Source organism: Lathamus discolor, chromosome 5, assembly GCF_037157495.1.
Source record: "Lathamus discolor isolate bLatDis1 chromosome 5, bLatDis1.hap1, whole genome shotgun sequence".
Classification (NCBI taxonomy): domain Eukaryota; kingdom Metazoa; phylum Chordata; class Aves; order Psittaciformes; family Psittacidae; genus Lathamus; species Lathamus discolor.
Genome location: NC_088888.1, coordinates 54,321,579 through 54,344,025, shown reverse-complemented (window position 1 = coordinate 54,344,025; position 22,447 = coordinate 54,321,579). Strand labels below are relative to the sequence as shown.

At 38.9% G+C, this 22,447-nt stretch overlaps 1 protein-coding gene across 3 annotated transcripts in view; it reads right to left on the bottom strand.

Annotated features, from left to right (window-relative positions):
- The window catches only part of ECHDC1 (ethylmalonyl-CoA decarboxylase 1), a 37,605-nt gene extending 15,723 nt beyond the window's left edge, over positions 1 to 21,882 (bottom strand). Inside the window, exons 1-7 of one of the 3 annotated variants that reach the window (XM_065680926.1) lie at positions 21,806 to 21,860; positions 21,271 to 21,294; positions 14,634 to 14,673; positions 12,888 to 13,109; positions 8,168 to 8,310; positions 3,390 to 3,442; positions 1,535 to 1,615 (exon numbers count right to left, since the gene is read on the bottom strand). In XM_065680926.1, coding sequence (XP_065536998.1) covers positions 1,535 to 1,615; positions 3,390 to 3,442; positions 8,168 to 8,310; positions 12,888 to 13,107 — 497 coding nt within the window. In that variant the 5' untranslated portion in view covers positions 13,108 to 13,109; positions 14,634 to 14,673; positions 21,271 to 21,294; positions 21,806 to 21,860. Of the gene's footprint in view, positions 1 to 1,534; positions 1,616 to 3,389; positions 3,443 to 8,167; positions 8,311 to 12,887; positions 13,110 to 14,633; positions 14,674 to 21,220; positions 21,295 to 21,805 lie in introns of those variants that run through there. The other 2 variants (XM_065680925.1, XM_065680927.1) reach the window with 2 other exon arrangements.
- Between the last annotated feature and the right edge of the window lie 565 nt (positions 21,883 to 22,447).

The following is a 22,447-nucleotide window of genomic DNA, read 5'->3' as shown; positions in this document are numbered from 1 at the left end:
CCACATTTTGTCCACCAGTATTAAAATTCTCAAATAACTGGAGCAACAGCAGCACACATTATGTTTCTCTATCTTGTTGCTGTTATTAATTAAGTCCCATTTGCTCCTCCTGAATTGCTATTATTTAGTTGCACTGGATGGGTGTGTTAGAAAGTAATCAAAGATGCATCAACAGCTGTAGCTATAATGAAAATTATGGCAGTACATCAGAGGAACTGCAGCTGCTCAGTTCATGCAAATAAGAGCTACTTGACAGTGACTATAATTATACAGTATGTCAAACAACATAGCTGGAGTAAAAGTAGAGACTACATATTTTAGAAAACCAAAAGATTTCAATTTCATTATGTTCACACCCCCTAAACTCCTATTTTGGGATAACAAGATTCTCTTTCTGTCAATGGACTCACAGGTACAGAAAGGTCTACTAAGTCTCCCAGGTGCATTCTCCTGTCAGTGCCACAGCTGTCAAACACAGTACCTCTCTGCATGTTTACCAGGCATTTATAATACAGACTGTACTCAGAGGCCATAGTCAGAGCTGGGGTTTCAGATGTGTAGGTATGAAGAAAGATCTGGCCACATCTAGTTTCAAAGTAAAGGAAGATTGCTTCCAAGTGGCTCAGACAACACAGATACCATCTCCTCTATCCAAAGCCTGTTCCTGACTCCTGGAACAGCACTGTAATATTCTAGTTTACTTTGCTTCACATTACTTTTGTGTAAGTACTTTCAGCTTGTCCTGGACAACTTATTTCTCACTTCAGGCACCAAGGCAGTCTTAAAGAGCACGTTTCCTTCCCTTGCATAAAAGCTTCACTGAAACCTCCTCATTTTAGAGGAAAGGCTGCACACAGTCCTTATCCTGTTACATCTGTAGGCTGTTTGCACATTAGCAACTGTTTAAATAAAGTGACATTTTATTGTTTCAGTTTCTTCCAGTTCCTGATCTGCATTCAGCCTCTTTAATTAAAGCCCTCTGGTTTTTGCTAGTTGCTGGCAAAGCCCTGCACCTGTGTGGAAAAAGAATAGGAACAGAACCTCATTTGCTTTCCTCTGCATCTTGAACTGGCTTGAAAAACTGTACAGCACAAAGTTATGTTACAAATAATAAACCTAGAACACAAAAGACCAGACTAATGGAGAGGTTTATGTATTTATTTTACTTATGTCAGCCACATAAAGACATAAGGGGGTATACAATTTTGTAGTCCTCTTACCTCTCACTCAGGGGTGAGAGGTTGGACCTACTTGGTATATAACACAGCTGGCTGCTAAAGCTCCTTACTGCTTTTGTTTTACACAGTGATTTGAACTGTATAACTTGGCAGTAAATACTCTTTCCTCTGCACTATCAGCAAACCCAAACTTCCTTTTTCGCTGTGAAGCCTGCTGACAAAGCCCAGTTCCAAATGCCTTGGCATTCAAGGACATGAATCCTGGTAAAAGTGGTACCTCAAGCTCCCCACATTTCATAGGTACAGTCATTAAATCTTTGGTCCAACATGGCAACTACTCAAATGGGTGATATTACCTGAAATCACACGCCGTGGTAAGTTCTGCTCCTCCTCCAATAGCTCTTCCTTGGACTAGTGCAACACTGATCAAAGGCAATCTACACAAGAGAGTTTTGCAAGCAAAATTCATGCTTTTAGTCTTTTACAAATGACAAAAGAATTCAAGCAAACTATCTCTATAGTAAAAGTTCAGAAAAATATACTGTTCAAATTCATTTAAATAACTACATCTTTGTGGCTAAGCAGCACAATACCAATTCTACTTATGCCAAAATGATTCTTCTGTAATTGATATGCAATCCCAAAATGAAACAGTAAGACAGATGTATTAAATAGAATCAAAGTAAAGACGATCACGTACTGTGTTATGAAAAATACCTGCTATAGATTATATCAAAAAAGACTATCTGCAAGAAGGAGTGACAGGACAGCAATACAAGACTCTAAGACAGTACACTATAGAAAATAGTAGAAAGGGACACAAGGAACTGTAGGGCTGAGTTATCTAAAAATAATGAGATTTAGGATGACATCTTCAGAAATTTCTTCAAACAGCACCACCATTTCAGTCATCAACAAAACTTTTCTTTTGGAGGACAAAACCATCCTTTGAGGATAGCAGCAATATGTTACCTTTGATGGTGTTGTATTTAATCATGTTCAAGGTAATTCAAAGGACAGAAGGAAGGAAGAATATGTAGGGAGAACCACTTTCCCTACTGCCATTGTGTAATGAATACTAATGAACAGTGACTGACTTCAGGGCTAAATTCCTTAAGAAATTAAGACAATTGGTTAGTCCCAGAATTTGCATGCTGATACAGCTGTTTTGTTCACTTACCAGCTGCAGTACACTTCATACAATACATGGCACAAGTAAACTCACTGGAAGAGAGTAACCTCATCTTTTGTGTGGACTATGGGGAACCAGAAGATATGGGTCCAAGCCCCCTACATCCAAATGCCGATCCTCTTCAGGATCATATCAGCCTCAGCTCTCCCTGAGGCAGACTGATCTCATCAACAATAAATGTCCCCTTGTCTCTAAGTCAAGCCACCTGATGTAACGGCTTAATCTTTGTACATCTTGGTCCTCTTTGGTTTGCCCCATGAATTCTGATTATACAGAGACCAACTTATACAAATGGATTCTAATCCTGAGGATTCCTTAAAAAACTACTACCATTAAGTCTCCAATCTCCTGCACAGTTTTACAGAATAATGTTAATTCGTAACACTTTCTCATATAGATTATTTGAAAACAAAAAATATTTTTCTTCAAAGAGCTCTGAGCAGCAAAAAAGACAAACACTACCAGACATGTATTTAATAGAAATGTGATTTCTTAAGGGAAGCTAAATCTAAAGGAAAGGAAAAAGTGTTTTTCAGAAGTACCAGATGGTAGAACTGAATATATTCCTCTTATGAAGTGGGAAGATTAAATAAATATATTAAATAAATGTTACCTGCGTAGGCTGCATGAGCTGGCCCTGGTTGTTTTTTAAGAGCTACTGATTTCCACTGAGTTACGGAATATAGCTTTAGATATACTGAAGGCTTAGACTTGCTTAACTCTATGTATATCCTGACCCTCCACATATAAACCTATAGGGTTTTTTTTCTGTTCTAATCTCTGGAAAGTCTATGAAGTTATTTCTTAATTAAGTTATTAACTATTAAGTTGCAAAATGTCAAGGCCTAATTTAAATCCATACATACCTACCCGACTAACTTGTAAATACAAGGTCTGGGATTCAAAATTACATACTTGAAACTATGTATTTAAATTTAAACATAATATGAAAGAGTTAGCCAACATATATTCCAATAATTATAATTACTTCATAAAGAAGGGTAAATAAAACATATTACCTCATCAGTCTGGTTAAGGTGTTTTGCATAAACATGCACATATTCATCCCGTCCTACAAATAGGAAATTAAAATATGTTAAGTGACCCTGATATGGTTAATCTTGCCTGAATTCCAGCCCAACCCCACTATGTACAAACAGAAAACCTGGTCTAAATCAGGTTGGGAAAAAAAATATCAAATCAGAACTCAATCAATTTATACGAATTTCAGTTATAATTAAGCCACAGTTAAAGTAACTGCAATACTGAATTCCTATTAAGTGAAAATTTATGTAATTTCCTCTTCTTGCTCCTAGTTAAACACCCATAAAGCTAAGCTTTAAAAGTCTGTGTAGGACTACAGAGCTTTGCATACCTTTTACTGTTCCAAATCCATACAGTTTTAGACAATATACAATTTATCAATTTCCCAACTTAATTTTTTAGTTTGGGCCAAAAGCATTTCAGAAAAAGCAAACATAAACCCAAACCAAAACAGAAAACAGAAAGAAGATTCTTCTTATTTCACTCTTCTATGCTTTACGTCAGCTTGCAAACAATAATGAATAGGCTACAATTGTTCTCTTCTAGTACAAGAACTAAGGGGCTTCAAATAAAACCAGTTGCTGTATTTCTCATACAACATGCAGTTAAACAGTGGCACACTTTGCAGCAACTCATTACAACCTATATCAATTCAAGAACTATATACAGTCACAACAGAAAAACTGACAAAAGGTTATTAAATGCAAGGTAACACCTGTGGCTCTAGAAGTCTTAGTCACAAATTGCTGGGACTAAGAGAGTATTTTCAAGCAAAATAATTCTCTATCTCCCTTCCCTGTTCTTATATTCTTTCTCAGACATCTAGTATAAACCAGGAACTTGACAAATGACTGGGCTAAATGACACAGTATGGGCAAGTTCATATACATACTGAGCTACACATGTGCCATTTAATCCAGATTAAATATATATAAATATATATATGTTTGGACACTGTAGAAGTAAAAGCTCCCAGTAAATACCAATTTCAGCATTTCTTTCAAAAAACTAAATGAAAACCTCAAAACCCTCAACTGAAAAAAAAAAAAAAAAAAACCCCTTAATTATTGGTAGCAAGATAAAGAACAGAGAAACATCTCTACTGACATTTACTGATTTCTAAAACACAGTTTTACAGGAGTTGTTAAGGTAAAGAATATGTTCTAGGTAAAAGCTCCTGACTTTCAGTGAAAGAAAAAATATGCAGTAAGTCTTCAGTACATCATGGAATAGGACTTTGAAATAATAGTAAGTCAACTTCAACTGATTTATTGTCATTAGTCATGTGTTCCCAAGACCTACTCTGCCTAATGCCAACCAGCAATATGATGTCCAGAGACAGATCTCCGGCAGACTGAAGCTGCCACAACAGTCGCTACTCAGAAACCAGTGAATTCAGTTTCATTACATTAAAGGTCTGCTTGAAAATTCCAGCACACATTGATTTACAGAGAGGCTTTTAGTTATCACTGTAGCCATCTCCTACAACCATTAGGACTAGTAGCAATATTTCCATTCCAAATTAAAGAACAATAAAATCCTCCATGACAGCTGTCTTAACAACTGAGTTAAAACCCCCCACAAACATACAAGATACCAGCTCTTGGACATAGGCATGTGCAATTCCCATACTATAATCATGAGGATGAAGCTGCAAAAATGCTCTTCAGAGAAAATAATTTTTCTTGTCATCACATCAGAGTCCTTGAATTCAAATTGGCCATCTCAATTCATACCAAATCCAAAACGGTAATTAAAGATTAATGCCAGAACAGACCAGCTTGATAAATGCAGTTATAAGTGAACAAACAAAAAGAAAGATCTTCATATTCTCATGTGGTAGAGATTACTGTGTATTGCATGGGAAAAATGCCGGCACAGAAAGCACTCTGAAAAAAATAAATCACAATTACTTGAGCTCTGGCCAATATACCCTTCAAACCTTCCTGATAAGAAAAGTATTTTATCTGAATAAGAGAGGTGTTCACTGGAGTCTAGTGGAATAATCACATTTTCAGTTCTAATACCATCCTTGGAGTAAGAAGAAATCTAATAAGCAGAAAGTGAGGTAAAATACAGTATGCACTACATTTGGAAGAAAATGATTAATAGTTTGCATTTGGGCTAGGGGAAGCAGGGAACAGGAAAGTCACCTTCATAAAGTAGAAAACTATATTTCTGGCTCTTTTTGCTACAAGAGCTTAGAGTCCATTTTTACTGCAGACAGAACAGCATTTCCAGACCATCTCCAACTGCTCAAAAGGCCACCCTCTGTGGCTTCCTGCTCGAGAAGTCCTAGGGCTTCAAGACCCAGGAAAGTGAAATTCTCTTTTATGCTTCTTCCTTCTCAGCTGTCCTTTCAAGAGCCTCTCCTGCTTTTCAGCTAGATAGCTTTTCAAGTCTCACTTCAGAAAGAGGTTATTGCTCTTGGGAGCCAGGCTTAGAAAGACAGAAAGAAATATATATATATTAAAAAAAATACAATTAAAAGTCCACTATTAATTTGCCTTCTGTGATTTGGTCACATAATGTTAGCATTCACCAAAGAAAATCAGGCAGAGGACCTCGGTTTGTTTCAGGGTTAGGAACAACTGAACATGGGAGAAGGAGGATGAAGAGGAAGAGGACGAAGAGGAAGAGGAGAATGAAGAGCCACTAGGGGGCACGAAAATCCTTCAGCATTCTTGGCCATTATTCTGCCTTTCCTTTATTCTCTGCCTTGGCCATTATTCCCTGCCTTTACAGGGAAGGGCAAACTACTGCAGATTATGAAAAATACAATCTTCCCTCAGACAATTGGTTGAATAAAATAAAGGTGTTTTCTGTAATTACTAAAAGCCATGGGCTAAAGTAGCCTTGCATAAAAATAACAGAAAAGAGTAACAGTTCAGGCACAAAGCTATTAACTTGTGGTTTAGGTTTTAAGTGCGTTTTTTTTGCCTTAGGGATGTCTGTGAACAGAAAACTTAACCTAATGCTCTTTTAACCTGAAACCAGACAAAATTCTCAACTGAAGCAAGTTAGAGAGCAGTGTTCTGTAGGACTAAAGGACAGCAAATGCTATTCCTTATTCAATTAAATTTTATTTAATAAAGATCATTAAATCCCACCAAACAAATGTTTTAAGAGTTGGCTAGTATAAGTAAACTTTCAGTTCAGGATAAATAGTTTAAACTCTCCTAAGGAAATAGAAAGCAACAATGTTTAACTATTCTTGGAACATTTTTGTTGGCTCTTACACTCTCAGTACTAGCATGAGATTTGGATTCTTTGGAAAGAATTTTTAACAAAGTTATTATTAATACCTATACACTTCATTCTTCCCAGTACATCTGTTATGGACCCTAACCCTTACAGACCCCTCTCTGCCACTGCAGTGGCTCCAAGTAATTTGTAAACATACAGACAGAACACCAAATGTCAAAGAGAGTATATAAGCAGAATCACTGAGAATTACTGAATGCAGAAGTCTGAAGGGAAGACTAGATTGCAGATAAGAACTGGCCCCATGCTTGACTGCAGCTCCTTTCTGTTACTGTAATTCTGAAATAAGCTGAAAACTTCAGATTAAAAAAAAAAAAAAAACACCAGAAAAACAAAACCACACACACAAAAAAAAAAAAAAACCCAAAACAAAAAACAACCAACCAAAAAACCCAAAACAACACAAAACTGAAATCACAGATGCATTTATACTTTTTAAATGACCAGTGCCTATATAGAATCCAAATGAAAACTCCCCAAAACCATTCATATCTATAAAGCACAGTATCTCCACATTAAGAAAAGCATCCCTCTTCTGATGTTCCACAAAGGAAATAAAGCCTCCTATACCTTCTGAAAACTGGACCATCCCATTTATTTTATCAGGTCATAAATATTTAAGACATTGTGGCTTTTATGATATTTAGTTTCATCAACAGAAACAAATCATCGCCAAAGACAAAATACCAGATTAATCAGTTTTGAGTTGACGTTCTTACTGGAATGTTCAATTAAATGTTTGAGTTGTGTTTAAACCCTGAAACTGGTCACAGAAATGCATCAGGATGCCAGTTTCCACAATTGCAAACCAGGATGTAACAGCAGCACAAGAAGACCCCTTTCCCCTGCTGTTGATAAAAGTCCTATTTCAGATGTTGCCAAGAACCACATATTAACCCATAAAAAGAACTGCAGAACATGTCAAAGTTGTCAAGATGGGTGGCATGAGTGAAAAATTGCCATCAAAGCCTGAATTCTTCAACCCCACAGTAACACACACAACGCATCTGACTGAACTACAGCACAAGAATTTAATCTCTCCTTCCGTTTTATGCAGGTCCAAGTGCAGTTTTGACAAAATTGAAACCTTTCTGTAACAGCAGCCACGCTACTTAAATTTGGTTTTGACTTAAGAATATATGAGAAATGATTACTTGTATCTGCAGCTAAAGGTCAAACTACTGAAGCACAGCTTATCTAATGTGTAAATTCACCATACACTACTCTGAGAAACTGAAATGACATTTTTAAAAGAAAAGGCTAAAAAGAATATATAATGTAGGAATTCAGAGTTATGACTCAATTACAATAACACTTAAGACATGGCTTAGAGGGGCTGCCAGCATTTTTTCAACCATTAAACGCTCTGTTCTGTGACTTGCATGTAAAACTGCAGCAGTAGCATAGTGCAACACCTCTTTCTGAAAATGATCTCAGAATATCAGAAAGCTTATTTTTCTCAAAAAATTTAATTTGTATCACTACTTGCCTGGGAGTTGGACATGGCTTTGACAACATTCAAATCAGATCCTGAGCAAAAGGTGTTTCCGGCACCGTAGATGATAAGGCCTTTGCCATCTTTCCAGTTTTCCAGTTCTGTTACCCTCTCCTGAAGTTCCAGCATCATAGTACCTGTCACAAGAGGGGAGAAGCAAAATGTTTAACAGGAAATTATTATCACCATTTTGGTTTATGTTACGTTTTTTTCCACCATCAAAACCAAGTAATTGTTAATAAGTGATGGGCTTATAAACACAAGGGAAAGCACGCAAGCACTGACATACATTTTTTTCCAAGGATGTACTTCCCGAAATTCTGAAAGACATATGAACTTATATGTATCCATCTGTAACTGTCCATGTAGTCGTTTTGTTGTTACTGCCATTTCACTCTGCCCAAAGAACTGGCAGAGTACAGAAAAGTATCATGTGTCAGGTGGGCTCAAGGTACAACCAGTCCTAAAAAAAGGCTAAGGAACAAATTATGTTGGAGGCCAAAGACATTTAGAAGTATCCATCCATAAGAAAATAAAGATATATTTGAAAATAGGTGCAAAGTGTCTTTTATCTTTTAAAGAGAAAAAAAGAGATCTAAAACATCTTTTGATTTCCCCTCTCGTACCTTTCTAGAAAGCCTCTCTTTACAAAGTATATCATAGGCTCCAAATACACAGATTGTACAGTACTAGCTTTTTATTTCTATCTTAAACATACTATTTTTGTATGTTCACTTAAGTATCCTTTCTGACATGGAACTTTACAGATTCCTGTTTCTAGCTCATCCTAGACTGTAGCATATTCCACACCAACTGAGCTTACCCAGCATTCACTTAAAGCTCTTCCTCTCTGAATGCCTATGACTCTATTCAGTTATGCTAAGAGGAAACATTTATAGAAACTAATTTCAGAAACAGGCTACATACAGATGACACCCTCAGCTTTACGCTCCTTTGACAAGAATTCAGATGGACAAGCCTACCTTCTTCAAACAGAAGCATACTTCAGATTAGTACCCTGAAGGGCTCTTTCCTCTTCTGCCAAGAGTGTTGGTTTTTTGACCCTATACCTGCATAAACAGAAGTCAACCTGTTCTGAAATTGCCTGTTAGCAGCCATCCTCACATGGCAGATTTTTTTCTTTTTCCCTTGTGTTTTCCTTCCAGTTCTTTATGAAGAAAGCTTCCCAGCACCAGGTCAAGAGTAAATGTTCAGTCAAGCACTTCCACCTTAAGCTTGGTCTCAGCCATTGAAATAGCACATTCTGACAAAGTTCCTGAGGAGGGCAATAATTAATTGGATATCACATATTACATACCAGAATGACACTGGTTTGGTTTTTTTTTCCCCACTGTCAGGTCCACACTATGATCCTCTAACAAATCGCAGCACTTCAACCAGTTCCTTTTCCTCCTGTATTTATAATTTGGACATGATTTTTGTGTGATCACTTTAAATTCCATTCCTCTGTTCCAAATAATAATCTTCTTGCAAGCAAGCTCTTCTAATGTGTAGTCATCTGACAGTTTCAGCACTTCACCTTCTATTTCACCATCCAAGCCATGAATGAAAATACTGAGCAGAACCGGACCTAGATAAGATTTTTGTGGGTCTTCAATTGATGCTCTTTCCCAGCCTGACAGTATACTCAACAGTGACTTTTCTGCAAATGCTGTTTAAAAAGTTGTTCAGGAACCCTGTAGATTGCATATTTCCCAAGTTTTCTTATAAGAAAGGTATTTGAGCTGGCACCCAAGATTTGCCAAAATCAAGATACAGCACAACCACTGTTGCTGATGCTTTTAACAGTCAAAGCAGTGAAGTACTGAAGAGTCTTTCCACAGAGTATTATGAAGCAAAAATCTAGTCAACTGAAAAATGGAGTTTACAAAAAAGTACCATATGTGGCAGTTACATGCAACAGCAGGGGACAAGAGATAAGAGAACCTGTCCCACCCTCCTGGGAGAGGATCCCTTCCATTACAGACAATGCTGAACTATTATTTTGCCAATAGATAAAGTCCATCATGTTTGATGTAATGAGGAGGACACAATACTAAAGCAAATCTTCATTCTGACAGTCTTGGTCCGTCAGTATTTAATACCAGTAAGTTTGTGCTCTTTGCAGCACTAAACCTACTTGGAATGATAATTTGTTTGCATCTTAACCATAATCTGAGAACAAATGTGTTATAGTCAAGTCTAGAAAATAGAACTATCACCATTATTACCTAATTCCTGCAAGCTAGCTTCCTTCTTTTTTAAATTAAGTTCAGCTTCAGTTCAGCAAAAGGCTGGGCTGCTGAAATTGGTTCCACCAGGCTTAAACTGACCTGATTAGCATTTGTTTCCAAAGAGACCGTTTCAAACAGGTGGCTATCAGATTCTAATTAAGAAGAGAAAAAAGGCATAACAACAAGGCATAACAACCTCCACATTGCCCATTAGCAATTTGCCAACAATTTTGTTCTGCTTTTGGTTCTGTGAGTTGCTCAAGCTTAGAATAAACATAATTCCTTTGAGATAAAAAGCTACTGTGTAAAGTAAATGCCTGGCAAATAGGATTTCTCTCAACAGTTTAATGATGTTTTGCAGCTTTCTAAAGGAACCATATATTTATATACACATTCACATCTGCCACTATCCAGAAGCTTTGAAACACAGAATTAACAGAACAGAATTTATTTGAGGGGGGCAATCTACAGGCTCTGGCTGATGAAGTTTTGCTGGGGTAATTCAGAGGTTGCACATCCCATCCTTTTTCATACTTCCACCACAGTGGCCAAGTGGCCAGCATGATTTTGCATCTACTCCCCCTCCTGTAGCAACAAAAGTCTCTAGCAGAGGTGCATTTTAGGAAGAAGCAGTAATCTCTTGAACTGCCATAGAAAGATTTTTTCACAGCAAATTTTTGTGTCTATTACCAACCAAAATGGAGTACTGCTCTCTACAGGGCTCTACACACTACTGTAAAACAGAACTGGCTGATCCCATGGTTCATTTGCTATATGCTAATCAGGCTCTGCACCAGAGAAAGAATTATTAATTTCCTCACAGTTTTTTATAGCTCTTCTTTGCTACCAGAGCATCTAATTCGCATACACCAATATGTTAGTTTCACAGCAGTCCTATAAGGAGAAATGGAATTATTTTACAGACCTCTAACTAAGATATCGAAAAAATATTTGCTAACTTGGGTACCCAATATGAGATGTGTGATATGATTTCAGTACATTAACATTATATAGCCCTTCATATAGTCAAAGCACAAGTACCAGCAGCCTAAATAGCAGCAGTAACTGCTCAGCACTTCAACAAATCAGTTGAGCTCCTTCTGCCAAGCACTTAGAAAACAGAGAACATAGTTGTAATTTTCTATGGAAGTTTAGTTTAAGCAATTTGACTTGTGTTAAATTTCATCTGAATAACACACTGGGCTTCCACAACAAAACAAGCTAAGAGCATGCAGTCTAAAGGCTGTACATTGCACAGCTCTGTTTCGACTGAAAACTAAAACCCAAGGTGTTAGAGATAATAACAATGTAACTATGATTGTATAACATCATGCATGCTGAGGGGGGGCCTGCAAAAGGAGAATCCCCATGCTAACATCTTTTAGCTGCAACTTCTCAAGTTAGATAATGATTTCATACACAAGATTTTACAGGGAAACAAAAGAGAAAATGCAGACACATCTAGATGCATTGACACTCATTCTGTTGTTCTGTTAGGTTTTCTTCCTTTCAGCTAACAATCATTAGTGGAAGTAGATTGACATTCTTCATGTAAGCAGCTCTATGTTTTGCTAGTGGGTTGCAAACATACTTGCTGACAGCAAAGAGACTGTGAGAACTGGGCAGGAGAATAAAACAGGAAAAAAAGAAATTAACAAGATGACACAAATTATCCATTTCAAAATATTAAGAGATAACGGCATTCTTCCAGTAAAGGCTTATGCACAGCTCCAGCTCAGGTAGATGCAGACTATGAACCTGTGCATTTATATCTGAAGAGAACGGCATAAATTTGAATATTCGAGGCAGTTAAGGAGAGACGGCAAATATCTTGGAGGTCAAAATCCTCTCATAATACAAGATTAATAAAATAGGGCACTTGGTTTTGATAGTTAAGTGTTATCCAATATAAAATCATATTAAATATGATCTCAGCAGCTGAGAATAGTCAGCTCATCTGATCTGAATTAACTAGTCATTAGTATTTCAGACATAAAACAAATGAATAAAAAATGAAAACCAGTCTGAGCAGGTGGAAAAGACCAAATTACAGAAGCTAAAGTTTACAGGGAAGGATTTAGGTAAAGAACAAAGAAGTAAAGTCACCCTTTCTACACCACCTACAAAACAAAGATGGCATCTTCTCACCCCTTTAAAAATACCCTTGTACATTCCCAGAGCAGTAGCAACAGAATGAGATGCAAGAAAGAGCACAATAGCAGAATTGTACTAACTGAAAAAAAATGTTCTACCAGACTGTCCTTGTATTGTTGAGAATTTCTTATATTCTTATGGCAAAGCTACTATGCAGAACAGTGGGCATTTGCTGCACATCCAAATAAAGCTTAAACATTTCTTCTTTCAGTTAAGGAATGGTAACGCACAGCTTTTCATTTTGTTTAGGCAAAATGCTAAAATGGGTAACCGAAAGACAAAAAAAAACCCAGAACAAACCAGCAACCCCATTAACTAATTAATACCTGTAAATGCATTCATTAGCTTTGGGTTGTTCAAAGCAAGTATTCCAATGCCATTGTCTTCTTTGGTAAGATCGACGGATCCACCAGCAAACTGCTGGAGTTTCTTCTTTACCAGCTCTTCCTCATAGCCATGAGCCTGGTTATACACTGACATCCTTCTCTGCTGGAGTATCCTTTCCTTTGTAGTTTGAAGTAAGTTCTTCCACATAAAAATGACCATTTCTGGAAACGAGAAGGGGTTAAATATTTGAAATCCACCTCAGTCCTCTGACAGAGAGGGAAGCAGGAGAGCAGAGGCTAACATAAAGGTGATGCAATCACAGAAGCCTACAGAAATCACTGCAGACTGTATTTGCAAAATTCTTGGCATGAATTACTCCACAAAGTTAACAGAAGGAGATTTATGAAGTGATTTTAGTAGTTTTTCCAGAAATTATCATCTTTTAAAATATTTTCTTGTAAAAATTATTTAATTATACTATTTAAAATATTTTCTTGTAAAAATTACCCAAAAGTATTTGTGTACAGAACTCAAAAGGCTCAAGAGCGGTAGTAAGATTCCTATGTGTTCCATTAGACCAACTTTGTACTAATCTTCCAAAACTCTCTCGCCCCCCGCACACCAAAAAAACCCACAAACCACTCAAACTTTCAAACTCACACCTATGTTGGAGGAATAATTATATCAAAACCCCTAGTTTTCAGGATCTGGATCTCCTGTTTCTCAGTTAGCAACTATTCCAGCAAAACCTTCCTGAGAGAAATACTTGAGGAACACACAAATTAAGAACTGAAGACCATTCTTACACTGAGGTCCATTCCCTGTCACCTAATTCCATTAACACATTTATCACACTCCATCTTAAACCTAGTTAGTCTGAATAGCCCCTGGTAGCTGTATGTTTTTCCGAGTCATTTCAGTAGCACTTTGAAGTGGCCTTTCTTGGACACAGAGCAACAGAACCTGTGCAGTACTGCAAAGGAGGAAAAGCATACAACAGTATTATATATCTAGCATCAAACCTGTCTTTTATATAAGTACAAAATATTGGTAAACTATTTCTAGGTACCAGTACAGGCATGGCTTACTCCTCTGTTACTTCCACTCTACATTGTATGACTGTGTATTAGCAAAAAAAACCAAAAGTCATCAAATATTATTCTTGATCTGTGGCTCAGCCTTATTTTACTTACTTTGGAAAGAGGTGTATTAAAGAAAGTAGCCTACAAGTGATTTGAAAGAAATGGGGTAAAGCCTGAACCAGAGACAGCTGGTCTCAAAAAGAAGTAATCCTAGAAGCCTCTTGGAGTGGGAATCAAAAGAACCCCCAACATGGAAAGAGGTTTTTTATATACAAATCTTGCCAGTTGCTAGACTAGTCCTAGCTTTGCCCCAGTCACCTTTTTAATGGATAAAGCAAACCAGAAGACACGGTAGATGTTAATTTTTTTTTTTTTTTTTTTTTTTTGAGAACAGGGAAAGGACCACTTTTACTTCACAACTGTATCTGGCAGAAACAAGAGTCTTTAAAAATTGGCAAGAAGCTTGTGGAAAGTTTTCCTAAGGTGAACCCAGAACACAAACATATTCAGTGAGACAGAATTTAGTGACAGCTATATTTTATGCTGTGTTCAGGGCATCTTGACTTAGAAATCTTAAAACAATTATTATATATACATGAACAAGCGCACACACATGAAAAAGACCCACATACAATTAGTTCATAATGAAAGAAGTGAACAAACCTGTTAGGTGAACACGTATCTTGTCCCTGGCTGTACCATCCTACAATAAAGTAGAAAATGCCTCTGTCGGGGCAGGTATAATCCTCACTGAAATGTAGCAGTTTACACAGCAACCACATTATGGGATGCGCAGTACACATTGCACCAGCCGATTTCAAAGAACCACCTACGCCAGTAGATTCATACCTGTCCTGCCACTTTGCATCCACCAGCAGAATTGCACAAGTTCAACAAAAAGAAACTAGTAAGGCCTATATGAACCTATGCATTATAAGGTCATACACACTGGAACAGGTAAAGGGATCAATTTTTACCATCTGCTCAGATACTTTGAAGGGTTCTCCGAGTTTCTTACTAAATTCAAGGTTTTAATCTGTCTGAATCAACTTTTCTACTCTAAAGTGTAAATTAATACAACTAATTAAAATTGAATCACGTTAAAATCTCACTTAATACAAGATTCATTGCTTTGTGAAGAGTATCAGCCCAACACTTGCAACCTATGCACATTCTAATATTGTCTGCAACACTTCAGCCATCACATTTCAGAGCTTTTAAAATCACTTATCTTATTTTTTTTTTTTCTTTAAGAGTGAAAACAGGTTTCCAAAGCTCATTTCTCAGCTAAATGATTCTTCTTATATTCAGGCTCTCAGAAGAGAAACTGCTTTCCATCTTCTCTAAACCTCAGCAGTCATTCCCTAACATACATTCATGCAATAAAACTGTGCAAAGCATAGCTTGAACAATTAACTCCCAAGTTTTAATGAATACAAAGCCTCCACAGTCCTTATAGAAGGACAGACTAGATCTAATTCTCTAGGAAGGCACAACAATTGGCTTGAAAACCAAGGGAGGGGGCAGAAAGTCTGTTCTGTTAACCTCCTTGCCAAATTATACTTGTTTGATCACTTTTATACTACCTAGATTTCCCATGTCAAAAAGGAGAGGAGAGGAGAGGAGAGGAGAGGAGAGGAGAGGAGAGGAGAGGAGAGGAGAGGAGAGGAGAGGAGAGGAGAGGAGAGGAGAGGAGAGGAGAGGAGAGGAGAGGAAAAGAAAAAGAAAAAGAGAAGAGAAGAGAAGAGAAGAGAAGAGAAGAGAAGAGAAGAGAAGAGAAGAGAAGAGAAGAGAAGAGAAGAGAAGAGAAGAGAAGAGAAGAGAAGAGAAGAGAAGAGAAGAGAAGAGAAGAGAAGAGAAGAGAAGAGAAGAGAAGAGAAGAGAAGAGAAGAGAAGAGAAGAGAAGAGAAGAGAAGAGAAGAGAAAAGAAAAGAAAAGAAAAGAAAAGAAAAGAAAAGAAAAGAAAAGAAAAGAAAAGAAAAGAAAAATGTACAGAGCAAACCAAACTTAAGATATGGAAATTTTGTTCCACTGAAAAAAAGTGTCTGTTATTTTCAGCTGGGTGGTTATATGCATTAACAGCTCTTTAATATTATCACTATGGTAATAAAGAGCAGCAGCAACTGCAGGATTAGAAAACAAATTGGACACCACTGCCTGCTGATCATGAGTCATGATTAATGACTCATGCAAAGTATTATCATTGAATTATTTTCTTAAACCCATCTCTTACAGTACCAGTCAGTACCCAGTACATTTTAAAATAAAACCAAGAATTTAAACAGCTCAGTCAGAGAAAGTTAACCACTCGGGAAAAACATGATATTTTAGCTAAAGCTCTTACAAACTAAAGGGATTTCTGCTGATCTCTGGCAAACAACATCCTAAATTCTAATCAGTATGGAGCACTCACAATCCAGGGCATGACTGAGACTGATGTTTTGTACTGTAAGTGAAAGCAGTGCAAGAGAGGGCTGTTGCAGTAACCCACACAATCTTGTAGGATAAGCTAAGAGATATTTCATCACACTAAAGCTTTCAGATTTTCACTTTTAACATAATGATGTCTATTTAGATACACTTACAGAAATTAAGTTTTAGTCTAATTTTAAAAAGTCAGACATGCTATACCTGTTAACATCTGTATCACAGTTTATGCACAGTTTTTAGAGTAAAAAAAAAAAAAAATCAGCATAGGAATAGCTTTGGAATAACAAACACTGTGGTCAGTTAACGTCTTTCAAATGTTTTCAGTGCTACAGCTTTACATGTCACTGGTGACAGGTGATAGGCTGATAGTATGGACACCAATAGCCTTCCATTCCACAATTATTGTACCTCTTACACAAAACAAAAATTTAAATCCCATTTGGAACTCAAGTGATTTTATAACACCCATGCCTGCGGGCTAGCAGACTGTGAGTTAATATGAGCATGTATCACATGTCAACACTTCAGTTAATATGAACTTGTCACATGTCAACACTTCAGTATCAAAGGAATGACACACATTATGCAAGAGTAATATATGTATCCACATGCAGACACTCACACACAATATATGTATTTTTGTGTATGTATCAGTCCTTCCGAAAGCCTCTGGTGACTGCCACTAAACTTCACCTCTCACAATGTTAATAAAATAATTATATTTCTTATTAATAATATTAATTTAGAATAATATTTATTATTAGGGATAACATAATTAATTATTATTAGGGATAACACCAGCGGCAATATTCCCTGAGCAGATTCTTTGAGAAACTATTAAGCCCCAACTCTTGAACATGGGTATTTGCTCTTGTCATTCACCATTACTTTGTTGCAACCCCGGCTTTTACTCTTAAAACATACTGTATCAAACAGCAACCCCAGCAGTGTTGCCAGTTGCAACTAGGAGAAAAACATTAGATAGCTGGCCAGAGCAAAGTATAAGGAATGCAGGTTGCAACCTCCTGAATGGGTAGAAGAACAAAGACAAACCAGAGAACTGGACACTGGGCGCCCAAATGAGTATTTGAGCTGCATGCACAAACAAGAAATGCTGCACTACAGAGCAGCTACACAGAAATCACAGAATCACAGAATCACAGAATCCCAAGGGTTGGAAGGGACCTCAAAAGATCATCTAGTCCAACCCCCCTGCAAGAGCAGGGTAACCTACAGTACATCACACAGGAACTTGTCCAGGCGGGCCTTGAATATCTCCAGTGTAGGAGACTCCACAACCCCCCTGGGCAACCTGTTCCAGTGCTCTGTCACTCTTACAGTAAAGAAGTTCTTCCTGATGTTAACGTGGAACTTCCTATGCTCCAGTTTACACCCATTGCCCCTTGTCCTATCACTGGATATCACTGAAAAAAGCCTAGCTCCATCATCCTGACACCTACCCTTTACATATTTGTAAACATAATCAGCAAGTTAAACTACATGAGCAGCAAAAATTCCAGCTCTAAGACAGTGCCTGAATTATTGACACCAGTGAGGGGAAAAAGAAAATGGGGAGAAAAGATGCAGGTATGTGTTTTCAATACACCAGGAAAATAAGAGTACCCTTTCACACATGACAGGAAGTGAAAGGTGTGCTGTGCAGATTGTGAGTCACCAGCACACACAAAAAAATAAATCAACTGAATTATTGGGTTTGGATTAAGGTATGCTGAGATAAAGTGTAGCAGAAATAAAGGGATCCAACATACTAAATCCACGAAAGAAATCTCAGGAAGCAGAAAAATAATGAAATGACATAACCACAACAAAAAAAAAAAAAACAAAACACCACAATTAGAAAGGCATTTCTGCGACACTGGCAAAGGCATCAAGGGCAGCTGACGAGTCAAGAAGCACAAGGGAACTTGATCTGATAAAGACCTCCAGCAGCTGCAATTCCAGTGACAAGCACAGAATTGTGAAGACGGGGTATGGAGAAAGGGACAGAAGATCATCATGAACTGAAGATGATGATTCACAGTTCAGATCTGTGTGGGTATCCTAGCAGTCACTGTAGGAGGCATTCATCTGTACTAGAAAGCAGTGACAGTCACTGCGACTTCATCAGGTTCCTGCGGTGACTGACTAATAAATGGAAAGCGAGTGGTGACCCAGTGCAGAGGACTGGCACTACTGACCCTGTAACATGAAAACAAGTGAAAGAGCAGTGAAGGAGAAATACAACTAAACCATGAAAATAGTACATCTATATACACACACACACACACAAAATAATAAAAAAAAAAAAAAAAAAATAAAAGAATTTGAAAATTAGTGAAAACCATTAACACTGACTGACTGGAACCTGGGACAGTGGGTTTGTGGATGATGGGGAGAAGAGGAATAAATGCCAGGGTTCAACATAGAAAGAATTCAGAAGCAGGAAGATCAAAGGGGACTGACTTGGATGCAAATCAAAAGCACAGATCTCATAGCAAAGAGGAGTCACTGGACCCTGTCTTCAGACACAAGAAATGTGTAGGAGGGAGGCCTCAGCTGCAGGGTTCCTCTCCAGCACTGGCTGAACAGGCTGCTTGTCACAACTGCTCACCTTAAGGTTACAGAACTCTCCATCTACCTCATGTGCTTATGCATCTCTTTTCTTCCCTTGAGTTACTTGTGGCTTAGGTTGACTTAAACATCTTATCTGACAGGTTCTTCCCACTCTAATAATTACCAGCTGAAGCAATATAAGGGCAATCACCTCTCCAGCTGGCTTTCTTTCAGCTGGAAGAAAGCAGTGAGCAGATCTTAAGCATGATGAGGGATCATCAGCATAAAACCTGCTGACAAAAAGAAACTTACAAATACAGAAACTAATCAAAGCTTGGAAAATTCTGCCTCCTCCAGACAGAAAATGCACATCCTCTATGGCATGACTACACAGAGCAGGAAATTGTACCAAGTTCAAGAGGAGCTGCTGCAGGCTCATGCCTTTCTCAAGAAAACTTCTGAATCCTGTTCAAATTTTTAGTACATTGTTTCTGCTACCCACACTGGGGAAAAATTAAGTAGGATCAATAGTCCTTCTAGTTCAGTATTAAGATACTTAAAGAACTTTGTAACTCCTCTAAAAACAGGTTTTAGAAGTAGCTGGTATTATAAAGGACAGGGTTTTAGCCTCTATATTACTGTTGAGAAGAGAACAAAAAGTTTGGGCCTCCTATTTTCTCTATGTCATCATTAGAAACAATGGTTACCTGTCCAGATGCTGAGAGAACAAGAAGTGAGAAGATATCCAAATTGACTAATTGAAATGATTTCAAATCATGCACATGTGAAATAAAAATAGTGTAAAAAAACCCTTTAACATTGTAAGTAAAAAAATCTCTCATCTGGAGTTCCAATTTTAAGCTGGCTTACACTTTACATCTCTTTTCTGCTTTTCTCTCTCTTTTTTTCTCCTTTGTTTTTCTCCTCATTTCTGAGCATGTCAATTCTGGGTATAGCAAGCTATGTGTTTTCCAAATTATTTGTTCTTTGTTAAGTTTTGTATCTTTCAATGGTCCCTGCAGGCTGAGGTTAAGATATGAGTTGTCTCTCTGTTCCCAACCAATTATGTTCTCTTTTACACACATTTTAATTATGTTGAAGACCTAGTGAAAACATCACACAGACACATACCCAAGTCCAGTGAAAAATAATAGCACTCAAGTATGTAAAACAGCTGACAAAGGAAGTCTTTCCATAAATACATGACACCACCTTTGATTGTGGTTACATGGTGAGCACAAGATCTCGAGTTTCTGGAGTTTCACAGCAGAGGGTGAGAGCAAGAATCTGTTAACTTCTACAAGAAGCACACAGGCCTTTATTTTTTATTGATCTAAAGAGGTTCTCTGCCTCTGTCAGCAAAGGGTCATCTGTAACAGTGACAGAAAACACTTTCACATAAAGTTCACTGCCCGCTAGGTGTATTTCAGACACCTTTAAAATGAACTGATGTGCTACTTCACAGGAATGGAAACTACCACAACGAACTCCCCATTTGCTTTTTAGTCACCAAATCCCAAAAATCATAAAGGATGAATTCATTCTAGATGTAATCACAAATACTGATGCTTTCCCAAGGATTGATTTGCCTTGAAGACTGCAAAAGTTCTATAGTTGAGCACTGCTCGGAATTCTTTTTAGTACCCTTTTACTATTGTTCTCCTTACCAGCACCAGTAAATGCTCCTGATGAAAGCATCAACAAAACTGCATTCTGGTAACAGAACTGGCCATGTCATTCTCAGGAGCATACCTCCTGCACCCCTGTACAGCACTGGCAACTAACAAAAGCACACTATGTCAGCGTGTCACTTGATTCTCAGTTCTACACACTAAATTTCAGGAAACAAAGGCATCCTGCATGGTGTCACTTTGGGAATAATGCAAAAAATTGAGGGGGAGAGGGGGTGAAAATCCTTTCAGTATTTAAAGGATGGCTGCAAAGAACACGAAGACTCCCTTTTTACACAGAGTCATATGGAAAAGATACAGGGTAACAGGCATAAGTTACTCCTCGGGAGATTCTGACTGGACGCCAGAGGAAAATTCTTCACAATGAGAACAGTCAGCTACCAGAATAATCTCCCTAGGGAAGTGGTGGATTCCCCAACACTGGACATGTTTAAGACTCAACTGGACAAGGTGCTAGGACATGTAGTCTAGGTCATGCTCTGCCTATAAAGATTGAACCAGATGACCCTTGAGGTCCCTCCCAACCTGGTGTTCTATGATTCTGTGATTCCCCAGCAGAGGCTTCTTGCTGCTGACCTTGTGCAATGCCAAAATCATGAGAAGTACACTGTAGCACCTGGTCTTACCTAGGCAAGCATTTCTGGCATGGCCTGTTAAAAAAAAAAAAAAAAAAAAAAAAGAAATAAAATATATATATATGTATATACACACACGCATATACGTATCAACCAGCATGGGTGGGCTCCACACTGAGAAGGGCCCAAGGCAGGGATAAGTGGCTGCTCCCAACATAAGACCCGAGGTCTCAGGGCTGAAGCCGAGCAAGTGACGGGAGGTCGCAGCGCCTAACATCTTCAGGCAAAAGCAGCACCGGCGGGCGGGACCGCCTCGCCTTCGACACAAGCACCCAGCGGCACCGAAGGTCCGCGCCTCACCACGCCTCCCGCCCGCCCATTTCTCAGCCAGGTGCTGCTCCTCCTCTTCGCCACGGCCAGCCCAAGGCCCCGCAAAGGACCCGAGCCATCTCAGCAGCCCCGGCCGCTCCACACAGACCCTCGCCCCTTCTCCCCGCGGTCCGGCGGGCCGCCAGGGGCAGCCCCCGAGCGCCGCAGGCCCCCAGCCGGCCGGAGGCAAGCAAGAGGCCCACGGCTGGCCACTGACCTGGCCCCACTATTCCCCTTCCCGGCGCCGGGCGGGCACCGGCGGGCGGTGCAGCGGGGAAAGCAGCCCCTCCGGGAACTGCCGCCGCGCCGGGCAGGGCCGGGGTGCCGGGGTCCGGCTCAGCGGCGGGGCGAGGCCTCCGAGGCAGGCCTGCAGCTCGCCTGCCCTGGGGAGCAGCGGGTGCCGAGGGAGGCCCGAGCGAAGCAAAGGCGGTTAAAGAGTAAACGGAGCCTCTGCGAGCTTCAGGCAGACTCGCGGCCCGAGCTGTGGTGCCTTCTGCTCCATGTCACATCTACTTGTGACCTCTGGCACTGAAAATGCAGTCTAAATTTAAAGCAGTTTTGCAGCAGAAGATGCAGAAGCATGCTAGCTTCCCTGGTTATTAAATACCGCACGAGCAGGTCAATATTATTTTTGGTTTCCTGAACCTGTAGCCTGCATTGCTAAAAAACAAGCCCAGTATTTTTATTCAAGCCAGTGTAATTAAAGACAGTTATTTGTCCACCATCCCAGAAGAACGTCCACAGGTAGCTCAAGCTGGGATATGCACCTCTGCCAGGGCAATACAGCCTAGAGTGAAGAAGCTGCTCGCTAACCTCCAGCCCTGTTTGCTTTTCTTGATGACTCTGTCAGGAGGAGAAG